The 17,838-nt window shown below is 39.2% G+C and overlaps 1 protein-coding gene and 1 non-coding gene across 2 annotated transcripts; one reads left to right on the top strand and one right to left on the bottom strand.

Annotated features, from left to right (window-relative positions):
* Window positions 1-27: 27 nt before the first annotated feature.
* Window positions 28-17,732, top strand: LOC125767125 (ionotropic receptor 75a-like). Its single transcript, XM_049433386.1, has 10 exons — window positions 28-1,025; window positions 1,414-1,797; window positions 3,077-3,349; window positions 3,822-3,989; window positions 4,081-4,232; window positions 5,069-5,447; window positions 7,257-7,531; window positions 10,703-10,914; window positions 11,986-12,281; window positions 15,346-17,732. The coding sequence occupies exons 1-10, from the start codon at window positions 544-546 to the stop codon at window positions 15,668-15,670; spliced, it is 2,946 nt and encodes a 981-aa protein (XP_049289343.1). The 5' UTR covers window positions 28-543; the 3' UTR covers window positions 15,671-17,732.
* Trnav-cac (transfer RNA valine (anticodon CAC)) lies at window positions 2,100-2,172 on the bottom strand. The gene has a single exon. It is a non-coding gene; the product is annotated as a tRNA-Val (tRNA).
* Window positions 17,733-17,838: the final 106 nt, after the last annotated feature.

The following is a 17,838-nucleotide window of genomic DNA, read 5'->3' as shown; positions in this document are numbered from 1 at the left end:
ATCACAATGGGAAAAAAATATTAAAGAAACCCCGTAAAGTTATTAAGACTTATTAAGTATGAAATGATTTATTATCCTGTAGTAATAGCTCGCTTTCAGTACTTGACAACGAGCCGAAAACAGCATTATTTCCCAAATGAATGATTACACTGTCAATGAGTGTCGCTCCCAGGACAAGCTTATTTCCGTACGGTAAAACGTAAATTATATATTTATACATATCAATGGCCATCCTAACATGGCCACGATGCCATCAAAAAGCTTGCCCGAGGACAATCAATTTTGTGATGCCACAAATATGGCTGCCAAGCAATTGTTAATTCAAACCGTCCCATTTCATCCACTAGCGGTGGTTTGGTTTTTTAGGCATTATTATCGCTGGCAGAAATTCTCATCATTCATGCACGATGTGTCGAACGATTACGAGTTGACTGGTGATGGAATAATTTGGCTCACATTTCCCCGTTAGGCGTTCGGATATAAATTGAAGCCCAATCGCACACGCTGCTGGGCGTTTGTGTGATTCTGTGCCACCAAGGTAGAATGTATTGGAAGGGTAACCGTGTGATACCGTGGGGCTTTGTAGTGGTAATCCTACCGGCAATAGTGGTAGGATTGGCATACGGCACTTCTGTTAAGGACAGCGATTCCAGTGAAACAGTTGCTACATTTGTGTTTCGCTTTATACGTGACCATAAAGGCTTAAAGCAGGGCATCGTTTTCGGGTGTGATCAGAAGTTATTGCTCATTTACAAGGTTTTATCGCAATTGGCCACCATCGGTGTACGGATCTGGCCGGTGTCTATCGAACGGTCGCACTCGTCATCCCGAGCGGCGGATGAGCACGAGCGGTTTTCGAGCACACTTCGACGGTCGCTCGAATTTCATCAATTTGTGCTGCTCGATATGGCCTGTGCAAACGCACCGATTGTCCTGGAACAGGTGAGAGCAGCTTGGTTTTTTTTGTTTCGCATCCTTCGCCCCCCCCACACAGTAATGGTTCTACGCAACGTATCATTTCGCCGGCTATGAGTAACATGTGCGCCACATGCTTTGGTCAATGTGGAAAACGATCCGGTGTATTTATTCTTACGATAAAGGCCAAAGAGTAGCGCTGGTCCGGTAATAGTGCTTGCAGCTATCATCGAAGTATGGCTTAACGTTGGGGAAGTTAATGTGTGTTACCGTTGCACTAAGTGGACGTTACAATTGTACCATGAGCAACGTGGCTGTGTGGCAAACACACGTGTGCAAAATGGTTTGACCACTATTGGAAAGGGTCAAATTTCCATCCCAGCTCCTTTTATGCTTTTAAACTAATCGAAATTGATCCATATTTCTGTTCTGTTTTTAATATTCGAAGAAATGATTTATCTGGTAACTTTAAACATGCTAAAAATGAATCCTTTTTGCTAATGTTGTGCCCTTCTTGCTGCAGGCTTCGAAATATGAACTCTTCAATGCATCATTCCATTGGCTGATAATTGATAAAAATTACAATAGCATCGTGGATGGCAAAAGCGAGATGGCCGCAGGTAGTGCCCGTTCCCCAACTACCGAGACTATGGTCAAGAATAGTGTACTGTACGACCGAACGGACAGCTCAATGCTTCAATCCTTCGCCAACGGAACCGAGAATGACCGTGCCCGGACAGCTAGCGTCAACAGACGGGCGAATGCCAAGGGCGACGATACCTTCGGATTGCTTGCAACAATGAACGTTAGCATCAATGCAGAAATAACCGTTGCCCGCCCCACGGATACATCCTATCGGGGATTCACACTCTATGATCTCTGGTAATCATCCGTTTCCATTGTTTGACGTTGCACACGTATACGTTCCTGTTTTGGACGGACTGGTTCAAAATGGATGGCATCCCACGTCACGCCTGCCTTTATCGGTTAGCACCTTTGCTTGTTTCTTCCACGCGTATGCACACACACACACGCACACACTGCATCATAATCTTTGGTTTTTCACGTGCCTCGTTGCCTTTATCAATGTGTGCAAATTAACATTTTAGAACAGAAAAAAAATGGTCTATTGTGCTTTGGGATTAGTGGTGAATTGGAGGGTGATAACAAAAAAATATTTCGCGTGTTTCCGCCCGGGCTCGAACCGGGGACCTTCTGCGTGTGAAGCAGACGTGATAACCGCTACACTACGGAAACGTTGATGAGGGTAGGGCGACAAATGGCACACGGGTTGGTGAAGAGATACAAAGGATTTAAGTTTGTTAATTAGAACACTGTTTAAATTATCTAAATTTCTTCAATGATTTATTGATGGTAACTACACCATTCGCTAGTTGCATTTTTATGGGTTTTTTTTGTTTTACGTATTTTTTTTGTTTTAAATAAGTATTTCAAGTGGATGGGTGGATGGTGAAACAAACATCTGCTTTTACAAAAAAAAATTAATAATAATAAAAACTAAAATTTGAGAAGTTAGATCAACATTACATTGTAAACAGATTTATAGATTTAAATTGAGATTGTTTTTCTTTTCTAAAGGATTGAATTTTGATTTGGATTTCTCTACGACATATCCGCTTCCCGGGTATTGTAAATGTATTTTTTGAAAAGATTTGAAGATGTAAGATGACGTCACGAATGTAAATGCAAAATGGGAAAATTTTGTGTAGTTTAATATTTGCTTTATAATATATGTACATAGTCATAGTTCATCTATCTCCTCAAGTAATTTTTTATACTAAAAAAAAGCGATGTTCGTATATTTGTGTAACGTAGTGCATTATACTATGTTTCATTTAATTGGGTTGCAACATTTTTATTATGCTACATTATTTTGCAATAAAAATACTATTTAGTTACTTGATAAAAGATGGGAAAATAAATTATGTTTTTTTTGCCTATACCTAGTTGATTAAGTCTTAAGTTACTCTTCGCTTCAGCACTCTTTGTAAAACGTGTGTGCATCTTTTGCTTATGTCACGAGGTAATATAACAATTGCTTAGTTATAGTAGCATAACCTAAGCATATTTTCATATCCGTTGGAACGTGCTTTGTGATGTGCGGTTTCTGTTTTTGCTTCTCCTTTTATTTTTGCCCAAGGAATCCTGGTTTCATCAGTGGCGGTAAATTGAAAATAGAACCGCTGGGCAGATATACTACGGTCGACGGGTTGCTGATAGCACGGCGCGAAACGACCGTGGTCCGCCGACGGAACATGGACGGTCTGAAGCTGAAGATAATGACCGTGGTGACACAGAAACCACACCAACCGTTCGAGCTGTACCTTACGAAGCCACAGAACACCCATCTTGATTCCGTCCATCGCTACAACTATGGGCTGATGAGCATGCTGAAGGATTTCTACAACTTTACGTAAGTTCTTGCTATTGTTACGGAAGGCTAAAGTTCGATTCATTAAGGGAGGGTTGGGAAAGAACCCGGTACAGAAAGGGAGCAGGAAGGACGGGGGTGAGATTGTTGAGCTTGGACGCTGCGCTCTTGTGGTTTAACTTTTCACACATGATTGATGATTATTATGACGCCTAGCGCCAGACCAGATATGTTCGATGATGATGTTTGCCGATGAAGTGGGTTTAGGTTAAGCGAGCGAGCATACGGCTGACGATGTCCAGCCCTCTGATAAAGTGGCGCTCGGCGTCAAGAGTCGAAGCGAAGTTTGACAGTTTGGGGTGTGGTGACCTCCGCTTTTTTTTTGTTCGCACACTGCAACTTTTCACCCACCGTCCATGCTTGGAGGGTAGGGAATTATTGCAAACTTCCGTACTAAAGTCATCAAACTTGTGCTTCGCCCGGGTGCTGGACTTCTTCCGTTCGTTTGGTGCAGGTTCGTCAACCGGCGTACCAAAAGTTGGGGATATTTGCGGAACGGTAAGTTCGATGGTATGATCGGAGCTTTGTCCCGCCGGGAGGTCGATCTCGGCGGTTCACCTATGTACTTCCGGCAGGAACGGCATCGCGTCGTCAGCTACACTACTCGCACCTTCATTGAGCGGTAAGTTGGGAGGGTTTTTTTGCGAGTAATTTTCCCTATCTTCTCCCTCACTTGCTTTCTACGTTTTTGCGGGGGACAAACATTGTTGCAGACCCTGCTTCATCTTTCGCCATCCGCCGCGGAATGATGCGGTAAAGAATCCGTTTTTGCTTCCGTTCGAAATAATCGTTTGGTACTTGATGGTGGGCTGTGGTACATTTTTGGCGATCGTTTTGTGCTGCAGCTTCTTCGTGGAAGATGCAGGTTAGTATCTTCAATGTATGATAAGCGTTTTTTGCTAGAGAAGAAAGATCGGTTTGATTTGTGTTTTTGAGCTAAGATCAATAAGCTTTGATGATGAGAATAGAAAATTTTAAATTTAATTTTTTTTAATTACAAATATAAAGTTCCACTAAGGAAAGATCAATGGCTGTGAAAGCTTGCATAGAAATATGCATATTTTTCAATAAGAATAAGAATAAGAAGAAAAAACATTCAGCCATTGCAACCAGAAATTCCTTGCTTTATAGGAATAATAGGAATAGTATTGTAGAATATACATAGTTAAAAAATGATATATATTTAGGTGTATTCCGTAAAAAAAAATAAAACTTACACTTAAAATATTAAAAAAAAGGAAATGGCAGTGATCTCTAGAAGTTCAAAAATGTAATATTCGACTTGTTTTAAAACTCAGTGAATTTTATTGAACAAATTTTAAAATAATTATAAGTATAAAAGGACATTACTGCTGTAACGCCACTATCATCCATTTCTATCGTTTGTAGGAGCCTAATTACAAGGTTACAAAAGAATACTAAAGCATGGTTAGGGTGATCTTAATATTAAATAAATAAATAAATTCCTACACAAGAGAAAGGAATGCAAGAAAATAATTAGGTTAAACTCCCGAAAATGGTTCAACCAATCGATCGACATCCATTACTAAATGCTTCGGTGCGGAAACAAATTGAGCGTGGATGTGCAAAAAAGTATATTAAAATGAAACACAATGTTATAGGAAGCAACGAAAAGCTCATATACAATGCACCTTTAAATTGCAACCATTTATTAATCCGGCTGTCACTTTTCTCCACCAGTGGCTAAGGGAAGCTTCCCGTCCGTTCCCGGTACGACAAGGAAGACAACATCAAACGATGCAACATGCAGCTCGCTTCGTAGCAATAATGTCGATGCTTTCGCAAACGCGCCGCCACACAGAACAATATTGAGAAAAGCTACGACAATCATCTCGCCGACCGGTACCGGCCGGGTAAGCCTCGCGGGAAGAAACGTGTCACCGGAAACGTGCCTGGATGGGACGCTTTTAAGCCCGCCTAAGCTGTCACCGATGTGGCGTAACTATTGGCACCGAGAAACGACAGGCATCAGTTACAACGGTACTGCTGCTGCTGATGATGATGATGACGATGATGTGCAGCGATTTGAAGGTGCATCGAATGTGGTGTCTGGCATACGGTAAGGATGCTCAACGGATACATGGTTGTTATTGTGTGTTGATGAGAGGCGTTGTCGTTCAGATTCTTGCTTTTGGAGATCACACGAAAGCACAAAGGCGATGGTATGGAATGAGGGGTTTTGCAGCCATGCACTGCATTCTGCTGTGATGGGATTACACATTCAATAAATACCATTACACGTAGAATTTTTCAAGACAAAGACCAAAAGCTTTATCCTTTTTTTTGGAGTGAAACTGTCAAAGTTGGAGCCTTTTTCCTGGATTCTCTTCGAGTTCAACTAAAATGTGTTGAGGAAAATCTTTAATCTTGATCTTTTTTTTTCATGATTCTTGATCTTTTGTCATTCATATGAATCTTCAAGGAACAGTTATTAGAATCATTTTTCCTTAGACAATTTTTTATTATTATAAAGATGAAATAAGACCTATTTCCTATGACCTGTGAAATGAAGATTAAATGATTCGGTAATGTAGATTTTCGGTATTTATGATTTGACCTATGTCAAGTCCCAATCCTGACCGAACTCTCGGCTATCCAGCTTCTTGTACTTCATCTTCTTGGCCAGGTGTCCAATCCGCTTCCAGGAAACGTGGTTTAGGGCTCCATTATCTCTCATCCAAAGCTGCATCCGATCTCCTCCAGCTGTGCTCGCTGTGCTCCTCTGCGTCACGTTCCAAACGGAATGCCTTCCTGATGGGGCATGAATTGATTTACCCAACTCTGGGTACACGGGAGATTACGGTCTGCCTGGGAAACAATACCAAATCCTGTCTTGTAGAGACCGGCGTCGCTCTACAAGTGCCAAATCAATGAGGATTCATGAATCTTGCGAATAGAGATTCAGAGTCATTCATTCTGAATCAGATTCATCTACAACATTACGTGTAAATTTTGGTTTTTAACTTTGGCACCTTTAAAGTAATGGCAAAATTAAAGTAATGATTTAAAATCATTTAAAAAAACTTGTAAATATACATTAAACTAATTACAAAAAATAGAAAAACTCCTCAAATGCCACATAAAGCTTTTAACGCAATCATCTAATGGGTCCGGAGTCCGGACATTCCACGTTACAATATTTTCTCCTAATCACCAATAGAGAGTTCTGGTTGTGTGTGTGTGTGTTTGGGTTTGGAGTATCTTCAAATGCAATGCTCATCAATTGTTGGGCTTGGTCTTTTGATAACATACCAACATCCTTCACAAAAGCATTGATCGTCGTCGTCGTCGTTCCGTATCTCACCGCTTCTGCTCAGGTGCTCAGATGCTCGATCGGTTGCACCATTTTTTGGAACTACATCATTAGTGGAATGAGATGCATCTTTTTGTGTGCCGATGCAATGCAGTTTGCAGCAGACACATGGCATCGGATAAAACCGGATGGAACAATGTGACAACTTTGCAGCCTTATGACCGGGTTATTTTTCTTCCCTTCTTTACTGAAGGTTCTGCTAGGGCTGGATGGGTTCAGAATTGGTATTGCCCGTTCACCGGAAGAAAATCATTATTACAAGTAACATTTTTCATTTCAATCAGCAAATGCAAAGTTTGTCGTATCGAACTGATGCATCTTTTTAATGGGCCCGTTGCCCCCCCATCATCGCCGAAGAAAACTAACGATGATCAAAATGGTTGTAGCGTGTGTTCTCCTGTGCCCCGGTTTTTTTTTCCTCTTCTACTCCTGCTCGACTCTATTTTGTCGTTCTACATATTGTCCTTGTCCTGTTTCCATTTCAGCAGTGCACATGTCGAATAACAGTCAGCTTCCTTGCTTATGGTTTCACTATTTTCGGTATCCCTAACACAGTGCCACGAATGGTGCCGGTTCATCTCGACGGCGATGGAAAATATGCCACTGGCTATATCCGGTGGATTGTCGTCAGCTCGTTCCTTGTGCTGCTGCTGCTGGTGCTGCCGTGGGATCCACGGTACACAATTGCCATAACAAGACCGTCCCAGCAAACATATCGTCGACGCATCGATCCCATCCGGGAGACGGAAACGATGGCGCCAAATGCAATTATAAAGCGGAAAAGGTATCGAAAAGCATTTTACTCTTTCTCGGAGGCGTGTGTCAACAAGGTAACTTAGCAAATGGATTTTTTTTTGCTTCCCTATCTTATCCCTTTTTGTGTGTGTGTGTTTGTGGGGAGGACTTTTTTGGTTACAAAAAGTTTTCGGTTTGTTAGCGTGAGCTATACATATATAGCTGGAAGCGATGCAACGGATTTGCATACACAACAACAAGCTCGTTGCGCCACGCATTGTGTTAACTTCCAATGGGTTTTTGGGTTTTTTTTTTCGTGTGTGTGTGTTTGTGTGAAAACATACATTGCATCTATTGCCTGCCCATTTGCATTTTGTAGCAGAAGTTTTTGCGAAAAAGTAGCTGTTATGGTGTGATGTTCATTACCAAAATGGCAAAATCACGGATAGGAAGTGATTTGATGTGGATTGTTGACATAGTGTCAAGTTAATGTAAATTTTGTTAAGCGGTTTTTGTTTGTTATATTTTTGTAATACTCCAAGAGGAAGCTTACTTTGGGGGTTGACAATGTTTTTAGTTTACCATCGTTGTTTGATCAGTGGGTTTTGAAAAGTTCTATTGGTTCTAAACTGTTGTTTTGATACAGCTGTAATTATTAAATCTTTAACTATGGTTTTGAATCTGTTCATTAATATTTTATACAGTTATTTTAAAATGGTTTTATATCTCGCATTTTTAATTCGTCGGTTTTCAACAATTTATTTATTTTCCATTTTCTTTTCATTTTTCTGTAGTTACCTTTCTTCTAAACTTCATTTCACGTGTTTTAATTAATATTTTTCATACGAATTTATCCTTCCTTTAATTGATTATTTTACCTATTTTATCAATTTTTTTTTAAATTTTAGTATTACAAGAGTTTTTAGTATTACAAGAGTTAACCGAGCAAAATAAAACAAACAACGCTAAGGCTATAGCCTTACAGCTATGTATAGGAGATTTTCAAATTTATATTTTTTTTTTATTTTTTGTTTTTTTTTATTATTTAAAGCATTATTTGAGTGAAAAGAAACTTATTTCAACAAATTCGCAATTAAATACATCAATTCATAACATTTTGCTAAATTTTCCAGAAAAAAGTTAAGGCTATAGCCTTAGGAGATTGTCAAATTTAAAGATTTTTTAATTTTTTTTTATTAATTTTAGCATTAAAACATTATTTGAGTGAAAAGAAACTCTTTTCAATAAATTCGCATTAAAATTTATTTTTTATTAAAATTCGCAACAATTTATAAAATTTTGCTAAATTACTCAAAAAAAGCTAAGGCTATAACCTTAAGAAATTTTCAAATGAATAGAATATTTTTTATTTTTTTTATTTTATATTCTTTTTTTATTTACAGCATTATTTGAGTGAAAAAAAAATCTTATTTCAACAAATTTGCTGCTCTATATACGCTCAAACTTGCGGAGTAACGGAGGAAGGCCCAGGAAGCTGGATTCCTCTGTCGTACCGGAGGAGTACCTCACAGAAACAAAGAAAAAGAAAAAGAACAAATTTGCATTAAAATAAATCAATTTATAAATTTTTGCTAAATTTCTCAAAAAAAGCCAAGCCTTAGGGAATTTTCAAATTTTTAGAACTTTTTTTTAATTTTTTTATAATTTTTTATTCTTTTTTTATTTAAAGCATTATTTAAGTGAAAAGAAACTTATTGCAACAAATTCGCATTAAAATACGTCAATTTGTAAATTTTGACTAAATTAAGCTTTTGAATATTGACTAAATTACTCAAAAAAAGGGTAAGGCCTTAGGAGAATGGCAAAAAAAAATAGTTTTTTTAAAGAATGGTTCACGAGATGAGATTTTTTTAGAATTAACAACCATTCTTCTGTTTTAAAGATTCTTCTCTTTAAGAAGTTAGATAAAGATATCCGCATAGTTTTTCCATTAGGAGTTCCACAAGGAGTTTTTAAAATATTTATATGTTTTTTTTCACCATTTTTTTTGTACAGAAAATAATACTTCTTGCAGTGTTTTATTTTGGTAATTTGTGTAGAAAAGTTTAAAACATCAAGCTCACTGTAAAAATCACCTTTGATCTAATTGATAGCAGTTGTTGAAGAGCAATTTGTTACAAATCAAACATCCATACAAAAGTTAATAGCATTTAAGCACCCATTAACTAAATGTCCAAAAATATCAAATGCGTCAAGAGCCAGTAACTGCAATGCAACTTATCAAACTAAAAACCTCAATCGCAATGATTGATTCCGGGTTATTATTGTACACCATGCGCTGCCCGGGTTTGGAAAAGGAAGCGAATAAGAAGTTTCGAAAATAAAGATAAACTCACATTAGCCTTCGTCCTCCACCCCCCTCTTTATCTTCTCCACATGGGCCGTTTGTGTGTGTGATTTGAAAAGTTTAACCATGCCGACACGATTGCCGCAATACCGCTTGATTCGCGGGTATTGTTCGCGCTGTCAGTTCGTTTTGTGTTTCGCATGTGAAGCTGAAACTGACAAGCAACATTTCTTGACACGGGCGAATATCAATCATCTGGAGCACATCCGGACGGAAAACGCGGATGCTTTATGGGGAGTGGAGAAAACACTTTCCTGGAAAATACTGCTGCAGGGCCAACAGTAACAGTAAGAGACCAAAATGGGGTAACTAACGAATGCGGGATGTGGCATTGGGATCGATTCTTGCCTGCAAGCGTCCGCAGAAGATGGGGGCGAAGGTCTTGAGGGACCATTTAAGTTATAGGATGATTTTTATTTGCTTATCATTTATGACCAAATGATGTGCAAATTTTACTCCGATTTTGTAAAGAAACAAATTTATGTTTTATCAAAAAAAAAAAAAAAAATGAAGTCACATTGCGCAGGGTTAGTAAATCGTGTAATGAGAAAAAGAAAGTACAGTTCCATTAACACGAGTTGACTTACGCTAATAGCTTCAAAAAGCCTTCTCCCCAACGTTCACTCACTCAGTTTCCTTCCTCTCAGCAACGATCGGTGCCACATTCAATAAACAACAACCCCACACCCTTCCGGTGGGGGTGGGTGGTGTATATCGCAATGGCCAGCGAATGGTCACTGAAGTCTAGTGGCTGTATTGTGAACCCATAAAGCTTGTATCAGTTTTTACCACCACATCCACCACTGTCCATACAGTGACCGGGAGGGGCGCCCGATCGAGCGCCATGATGTTTCGCTTTTTTTTCTTCTTCTCGTATTATTTTCGTTCCATTTAACAGGATTATCCGAGATACCGCACCTATCATCCGGCAGATGTACGTCATTTTTCATCCTGCTCTTCGGTTACCTCATGTACCAGTACTACTCGGCCAGCATCGTCGGCACGCTGCTAATGGAGCAACCGAAAAGCATAAAAACGCTGCGGAATTTGATTGACAGCCGCCTAACGCTCGGGATCGAGGATATTCCCTATTCCAGAGATTACTTTGTGGTTAGTGTTTGATTGAAATTTATGCCATCTCCGATGTTCGGCCAAGGTTTGTCGTGGCTTCTGGTCAGGGGAAAAACCCCGATCCCGGTCGATAGGTTGATCCGTGTACCGTCCGTTGGGCCGAAATGGTTTTTTTTTGCGGAAACAGAAACGATGTGTGACCACCACCATTTTGGGTGAAAGTTTAGTGCTGAATTCGGTTCGGTTCACGGACAAAGACAGCAGCAAACATTTTTACTACCTTTGTTTTCAATTGCTCGCCTTTTTTGCACGCCTTCAATGAACCACCCGCCAGGTTTTTGGACTACAGTTTTCCCCTCCCAGGATCGACAAGGGGAGTTGAAACAAAAAAAGATGTCTGAATAAAATGATGGACTAGAACAACTAAAAAAAACAAACGAATCCAGACTAAAAAGAAGCAGGACACTACATAAAAAAAACAACTCGAGACTCGAAAGCAACGAGAGAGAAAATGCAAATATTTTCAGTTGCATCAACCACGCTACTACCATTCACGCTACATTGCACGGTATTGCACGCAAGCAGCTGTGGCAGTGCAAATAGATTAGGAGAGCGTGTACGCAAATAGATTAGATGGGAAGCACAAACACATCCGTCCATCCACCATCCCCAATGGACACGGCGGCCGGTCTACTTTTTTCGGCCACTCTTACCACGTGTTCCAGATATGGAGGAAAAAAAACCCCCGAACTAAAAACAATGGAACTCCGAACAGCAGCAGCATTTACTCGCACCTTTGTTTGGTGGTTTTTCTTTCACTTTTACCGGGCTTACGTACGGTGCGTCGTATGTCCGAATCGAAAGTGCTCGCATTTAGTGTTGCTTGTGTTCGTCTTTTTTTTTTTTGTTTCCAACTTTATACTGATACTTGCATTTGCTGCTTTCTTTTGTTTTAGGTTCCTTTTCTATTTGTCGTTCTTGGGCACGTGTATGAGGATTGCTTTGTTTCGAATGGGGCGGGAACTCACCAAAAAAAAATAAATGTGTCCTTTAAAAAACATCCCTAAACACTGACACGTGTGTATGTGTCTGTTTGGAACATTTGTTTAGCGTACGACGGATGCTGACTCGCTGGAACTGTACCGTACGCGGATCGACTACTATGAACCATCGACGGGTAGGAACGAATCCCACTTCCTGGCCGCTGCCGACGGTTTGCAGCTCGTTCGGAACGGTGGTTACGCATTTCATGTGGCCATTTCGGCCGCGTACCGCATCATCCGGTTGACGTTCAGCGAGCGGGAAATATGCGAACTGAGTGAAATTGATATGTTCCCCGTCTGGTCCCAGTGGATGGTAGCGATCGTGCAGAAAAACTCACCTTATCGCGATGTCATAACGTACGGGTAAGGTTTACCAAAGGGGGTGGCAAATTGCCACTCCTGGTGCATCTATATTAACGCACTTCCCGTACAATATGCACTTGATTTAACGTTGACGAAGTCTTAGTGTACCTATTTCCTTTTTGTTTTCTGGGAGCGATTATGTTAGCAAAACTTTAACACATTCGGTCGTATCGGGGAAATCGATCGCTCCCCAAAGGTCGCCGCGGTGCACTCATTTACACTCATTTCAACTCACGGAACCGCTCAATTACACTCATTGCAACTCACGGAACCGCTCAATTACACTCATTCAAACTAAAGCGCCTACTAGATTGAAGCAAACGCAATATGTTTGAAAACAAGTGTTATACACGGCGACGACCGTTCCTATTTGCATGGAAAGAAATCCGCGACTTTTTGAGCAGCGGATTCGGGGTGCATTTTGCTTATGGTTGTGTTTAAATATTTCTATTGATGTTATAGAACATGAATGTTGTTACAAGCTTTATGGATATTCAAAATTAAGCAAAAATATGTTTTAATTGCGAATTTTTACATGTTTTACTTAAGCCCACGGAACTAAATTTCATATTTTAGTTTTGAAATTTATGTAGCTTGAGAACAATATACAGGTTTTTTGTTTTCAGTACGCAAATGACATAAAAAGGTATATCAATTCACAACGAAACTGCCTTTCAACTCAGTGCATAACTGTTTGTTCAAATACTATTATATAGCTGTGCTACAAAATGAGTTATACCCCGCGGCGACCTTTCCGGAACGATCGATTTCCCCGATACGCCCGATTATTTCGGAAAGCTTCAAATGATTATTTTTTTTGTTAATTGTTTTGTTCTCTGCTTAGTAGTACCAGAACGTTTTCTATATGGTCTTTTTAATGTGTTCCATACAAAAACCTCGGTTGCAGGTAATTGAATTACACATTTAGCCGCTTAATTTAAACATAGAAAAAGTTTTAAAAGAGTGATCTGAATGTTTTGTTATTACAGAGAAAATTGAGCTATTTTTGTTCTTGTAAGTACATCTTAAGCTAGCTATTTAACATTCAAAATTAATTCAGGGTTTGCTTCAACTTTTTTTTAGGTAGGTATTATGTTTTTTTTTCTGCTTAGAACTCCCTATAATTCAAGGTCTTTTAGTGTGATAGAACGCAGAAGTTATAGACATTAAAAAAAAAAGATTTTATAGGCAGCGATCTTGAAGATTACTATCGCACATTAGACATTAGATTTTCCTGTTCTGGAGTGACGCTCTGCCCTGATTTCAGTTATTGGGACCGAGTTATTGAGACAACTTGCCACATCTTTCAGCAGTTGAGTTATCATCAGTTATTGATACTTGGAGTACCTAGGGCTATACCAAAAAGGTCTTCAAACAATTGGTTATTGATTTTTCATGGATTAATGTCTAGGACCTCAAATGTAACTCTATTGATCTGAGAATAATGTTGGGGTACACATTTTTGGGACGTTTAATAATACTATGAACCAAAACTTGCCTCACAAAGACTTACTTCTATTAAAGTAAGGATGTTTTGTTGTGCAAAAAAAAGGAAAAAATTAACTCATATAAGAGTTAAGAAAAAAGATGATTTTTAATGTAACTGAAATAGATGTTTCATATAAAAATTTTGAAAAATGCTAATGCCAAATAGAGTTACTGTACGATACTAAATTAAAGATACATAAATTAAAGTTTCAAATCTCATCCGGACCATCCCCCCTTAGCAAGAACTGACTATCCTGCTACGTGGTAAAACAAGTCTTGATACGGCCAGTTCGTTCTAACCGAGCAAAAAAAAAGACACTAATGGAGCCTTCTTGAAAATGGAATAAAATCAAAACGAAGTTCGACGAAGATTTGCTGCAGAAATAAAACCAATTTAGAAATACAAACAATTTATTTAATTTTCACTTGAATTTTTCATACAAATATTACTCATTAAGGTTAAGTTATTAAAAAAGTTATTGTGCACGAAATTTGGGAGGACAACACGATGGATCCTAGGAATTCGTAGTAATTGGAAAATAGAATATGAAAATAAATTAAATGATCTTGAAAAACTGGCCCGTTTACATGGGAAAAAATACGTTGAATTCTGTAAATGCATCAAATTTTGAATAGCTGCAATACGTAGAAGAAAAGCTATAAGCGGCCAATAATACCTTCGCTTCAAGGGAAGCCTTTTTGTTTGGAATTGGGTAAAGAAAAAAAAACGTTTTCAAGAAATGTGTACAACATTTTATAAATGTAATTTTTCTGCTTAAATTTTAATGATTTATTTCCAAAAACTCTACTAATTTGAAGATTAATTTAAAAATAAGCAACAGCATTTTGTCCTACCCTTTCGCTAAAGATGCGATGCAAAATCAAACCGATCTAAACACAAGCCACACAGCACCGTGGCCACAAAATGTCGTGTGAGCCGTGTGATCGCGTGGCACTATTTCATACCACACCCCAACAGAGGGCGATTTTTATGCTCGATTTCAATCATAGTTTCAATAACGCTTCACCGGACTTTCGTCATTGGCCTGTGCGGGCTGTGTGAAAAGTCATCTTCATGCATCAGTGTGGCATCAAGCATGTGGCGGTAGATCGTCCGTTCGATTTAGCTTCTTTCTTTTTTTTTTTGGACGCGGAACGATATATCCTTAGTAGCGATAGACTGTGGTGAATTGGGTTCTTTTTTATTCGGCAGGGATAGTGGTCTCGTTTTTTTTTTTATGTCGCTTTTCACTCGCTTTTCATCGTGCACCTGTTTCAAGCTGAATGGAAAATGCATTTTTTTTGGTATGTGACCAGCTTTTGGAAACTGTTTCCCGTTGACGTTTTATGCTTTGATGGTGAAGGTTGATGTTTGTTCTGGGTTTCGTTTTGTATCGTTTTTTTTTTGTTCAACGTTCACTGCGTGTGTTCTCTCATTCGTTTCGTGTCTTTTTTTTCTCCCTGTTTGTTATTTTGTTTCTGCACGCCACCATCGGGAACGGGATGGATTATCCCGGTGTGTCCTATGGCCTTCGTGTGTTCGGGGGGCACTAAATCCGCCGGACTAAACTCACAGATTACGCCGGTTGAATGAAGCGGGATTAATGCAGCGGCAGAGACACATTTGGCAGGAACCGAAACCAAAATGCGTTCGCCAGATTGCCCCGACCGATTTGATCGTCGGTTTGGATGCGGTGGTGTCGGCGTTCGTACTGCTCTGCGGCGGAACGGTTCTGTCCGTTTGTGTGCTTTTCGTCGAAGTCGTCTGCCATCGGATCGAACGTCATCGGCACGGTTGTTGCCGGGGGCTCGGTCGGAATCGTTTTGTAATGATGACGAAGCGGCACTGCTTAGTGACGGAGGGCGGTAGGAATGGTACAGAATTGTTTTACGTTGAATGAGCCGGTCAGATTTCATCGCAGTTCCCGGGAGCGATTTGTTCTTAAATTGATGCGGAGTGCTTTTTGTTCGCTGTACCAAAAGCGATAGAAGAATGTAAGGGAAATGCTTGCCGTGCGTTGGCGAACGGACATTGTTGAACGCTTGAAGTTGTGGAATGGATTGAAATTTTAATTCATTACTGTATCTGTTTTGTTATTCGCTGTTTTTGAAACCATTTGTAACAATGTTTCAAATTTTGGAACACATTGGATGTTTAGTAATTTAATGCAGAATAAAAAGCAAAATGAAACAAGTTTAAATAGTTCTAAAACTTCATCATGAAGTATGAAATATGAAAATAAGAAAATGTAGTTGACCTGTTGCAGATAAAGATAAACTTAGAATAAATTAGATGAACAAGTTTCAATTGTAAGAAAATTGGTTAAAAAGAGATAAATGCTATAAATACATTATTAGTTTATTAAAAAAAAGAAATAAATAGAAACGAATGTAATTATTACTAAAAACGTCATATTATAAATTTTACTTCAAAGTAGACAAATGGAAAAGAAAGGAATGTATATTAGAAGTCGAAAGTAGAAAACAATTATGATAAAACAAGAGTGGCACAAAATAACGCTTAAATGTGATACATTAGAAAGTAGATGAAACTAGCTGATATAAAAGAAGACAAGAAAATTATATTCGTATGTGATAAACATTTAAAATAAAAGAAACATTAGAAAAAAAAAAACATACATACATAGAACAACATAGAAATTAGAACATACATACATAGAACAACATAGAAAACATCAAACAAACATAGAAATTAAAAAAATCTAAATAATTACCTTCAATAGTGATTTAATAATCGCAACAAATAACAAATAAATATTAATTATGTGCAAATAGAAAGTGATGGAAGTAGAAAAAATAAAGGAAATAACAAAGAGTGTTAGTTGATCACAGTTATACCATGAACAGTTTCTTACAATTCTTTAATTTCATAACATCATGGGATGTTTCTTGAGCTAGCTGAAAGAAACTGTACCATCTTTAAGTGCCTGCCCTACATTACCCTGAGCAGAGAAGCATCATCACATGGGCAAAAAAAAAAAATTACTGTCCTCCAAAGTGTCTCGTGTGAAAGAGCACATGTCTCTTTAAGCCCTTCGCATTTGACAAGTTTATCTCCCCACGTCGGAATGTGTCCATGGCAAAAGCATCTAAACCGGAAACAGTTTGTTACATTCGCAGCAAGCGCAATGAGATGAAGGGCCCTGGCTATATAACGGGGGCCAACAGTCTCCGGGTAAGGGTAAAGGGAACGTGCATGGGAACGAAATGCATCGCCCAAGCTGAGAGTGGATTTAGAGAGTGTCAGTAGTTTGGAGTGGATTAGAGCGCTTGACTAAATTCGGGCCTAAGTTAGGGTTGGAAACGTTCCTTAGCGTCCGTGTGAAAATTGAATCGATCCTAAGCTTCACCGTTTGACGGCAAATGGATATTGGATTTTTGTGTCCCCCTTCATTTGGCATCCCACGGATGCCCGTGGCTATGACAACAAAAAAAGGAAGGTTCTATGCATCTCCCGTCGATGCATTGTAGTTGCGCTTTACGTGCTTTGTCCGTTCTGGTACGATCATGAGCGAAATGCGAGAAAGGCGCGTACTGCATGACGATTCTATCCGTGAGTTCCATCCGTGAGTTGGCGCTACTCCTGCTGGGCGCCGGGTGATAGTGCTGGGCCTCATATCCGGAACACCGGAACTGTTTGAAATAAATTTAATTGAATTTTCGATTGGAAATAGTTGGTGCAATAGTTGGGTTGTGCCTATACACACACACAGCTTCCCACTGAGGGGGTGGAGATAGCTTTTTGCATCCTTCAACCAGCAGCATTAGATGGTGAAATAGTGGCACCACCGTCCGGATGTGAAGGATATGAAGGATTGATGTATGACAACTAATCGAATGTTTTATTCAGTTAGGAAATGGGCCGGACAGAAGGGGGTTTGAAATTATCGCCATTTCGCTACACGGCCCCCGGGGGCACGGTCCCTTTCAATCATTCATGGTGCGAAGAGTTTTCGGAAATTGGGACAAGGAAGCATTGAACCTAAGGTTTGATTATAGCGTTTTTTTATTGGTTTAAAAAACTTTAAGGTTAATATTACTAAACTTA

The sequence above is a fragment of the Anopheles funestus genome, chromosome 3RL (genome assembly GCF_943734845.2).
Source record: "Anopheles funestus chromosome 3RL, idAnoFuneDA-416_04, whole genome shotgun sequence".
Lineage (NCBI taxonomy): Eukaryota > Metazoa > Arthropoda > Insecta > Diptera > Culicidae > Anopheles > Anopheles funestus.
The sequence above is the reverse complement of the archived record's forward strand: the minus strand, read 5'-3'. Positions and strand labels throughout refer to the sequence as shown.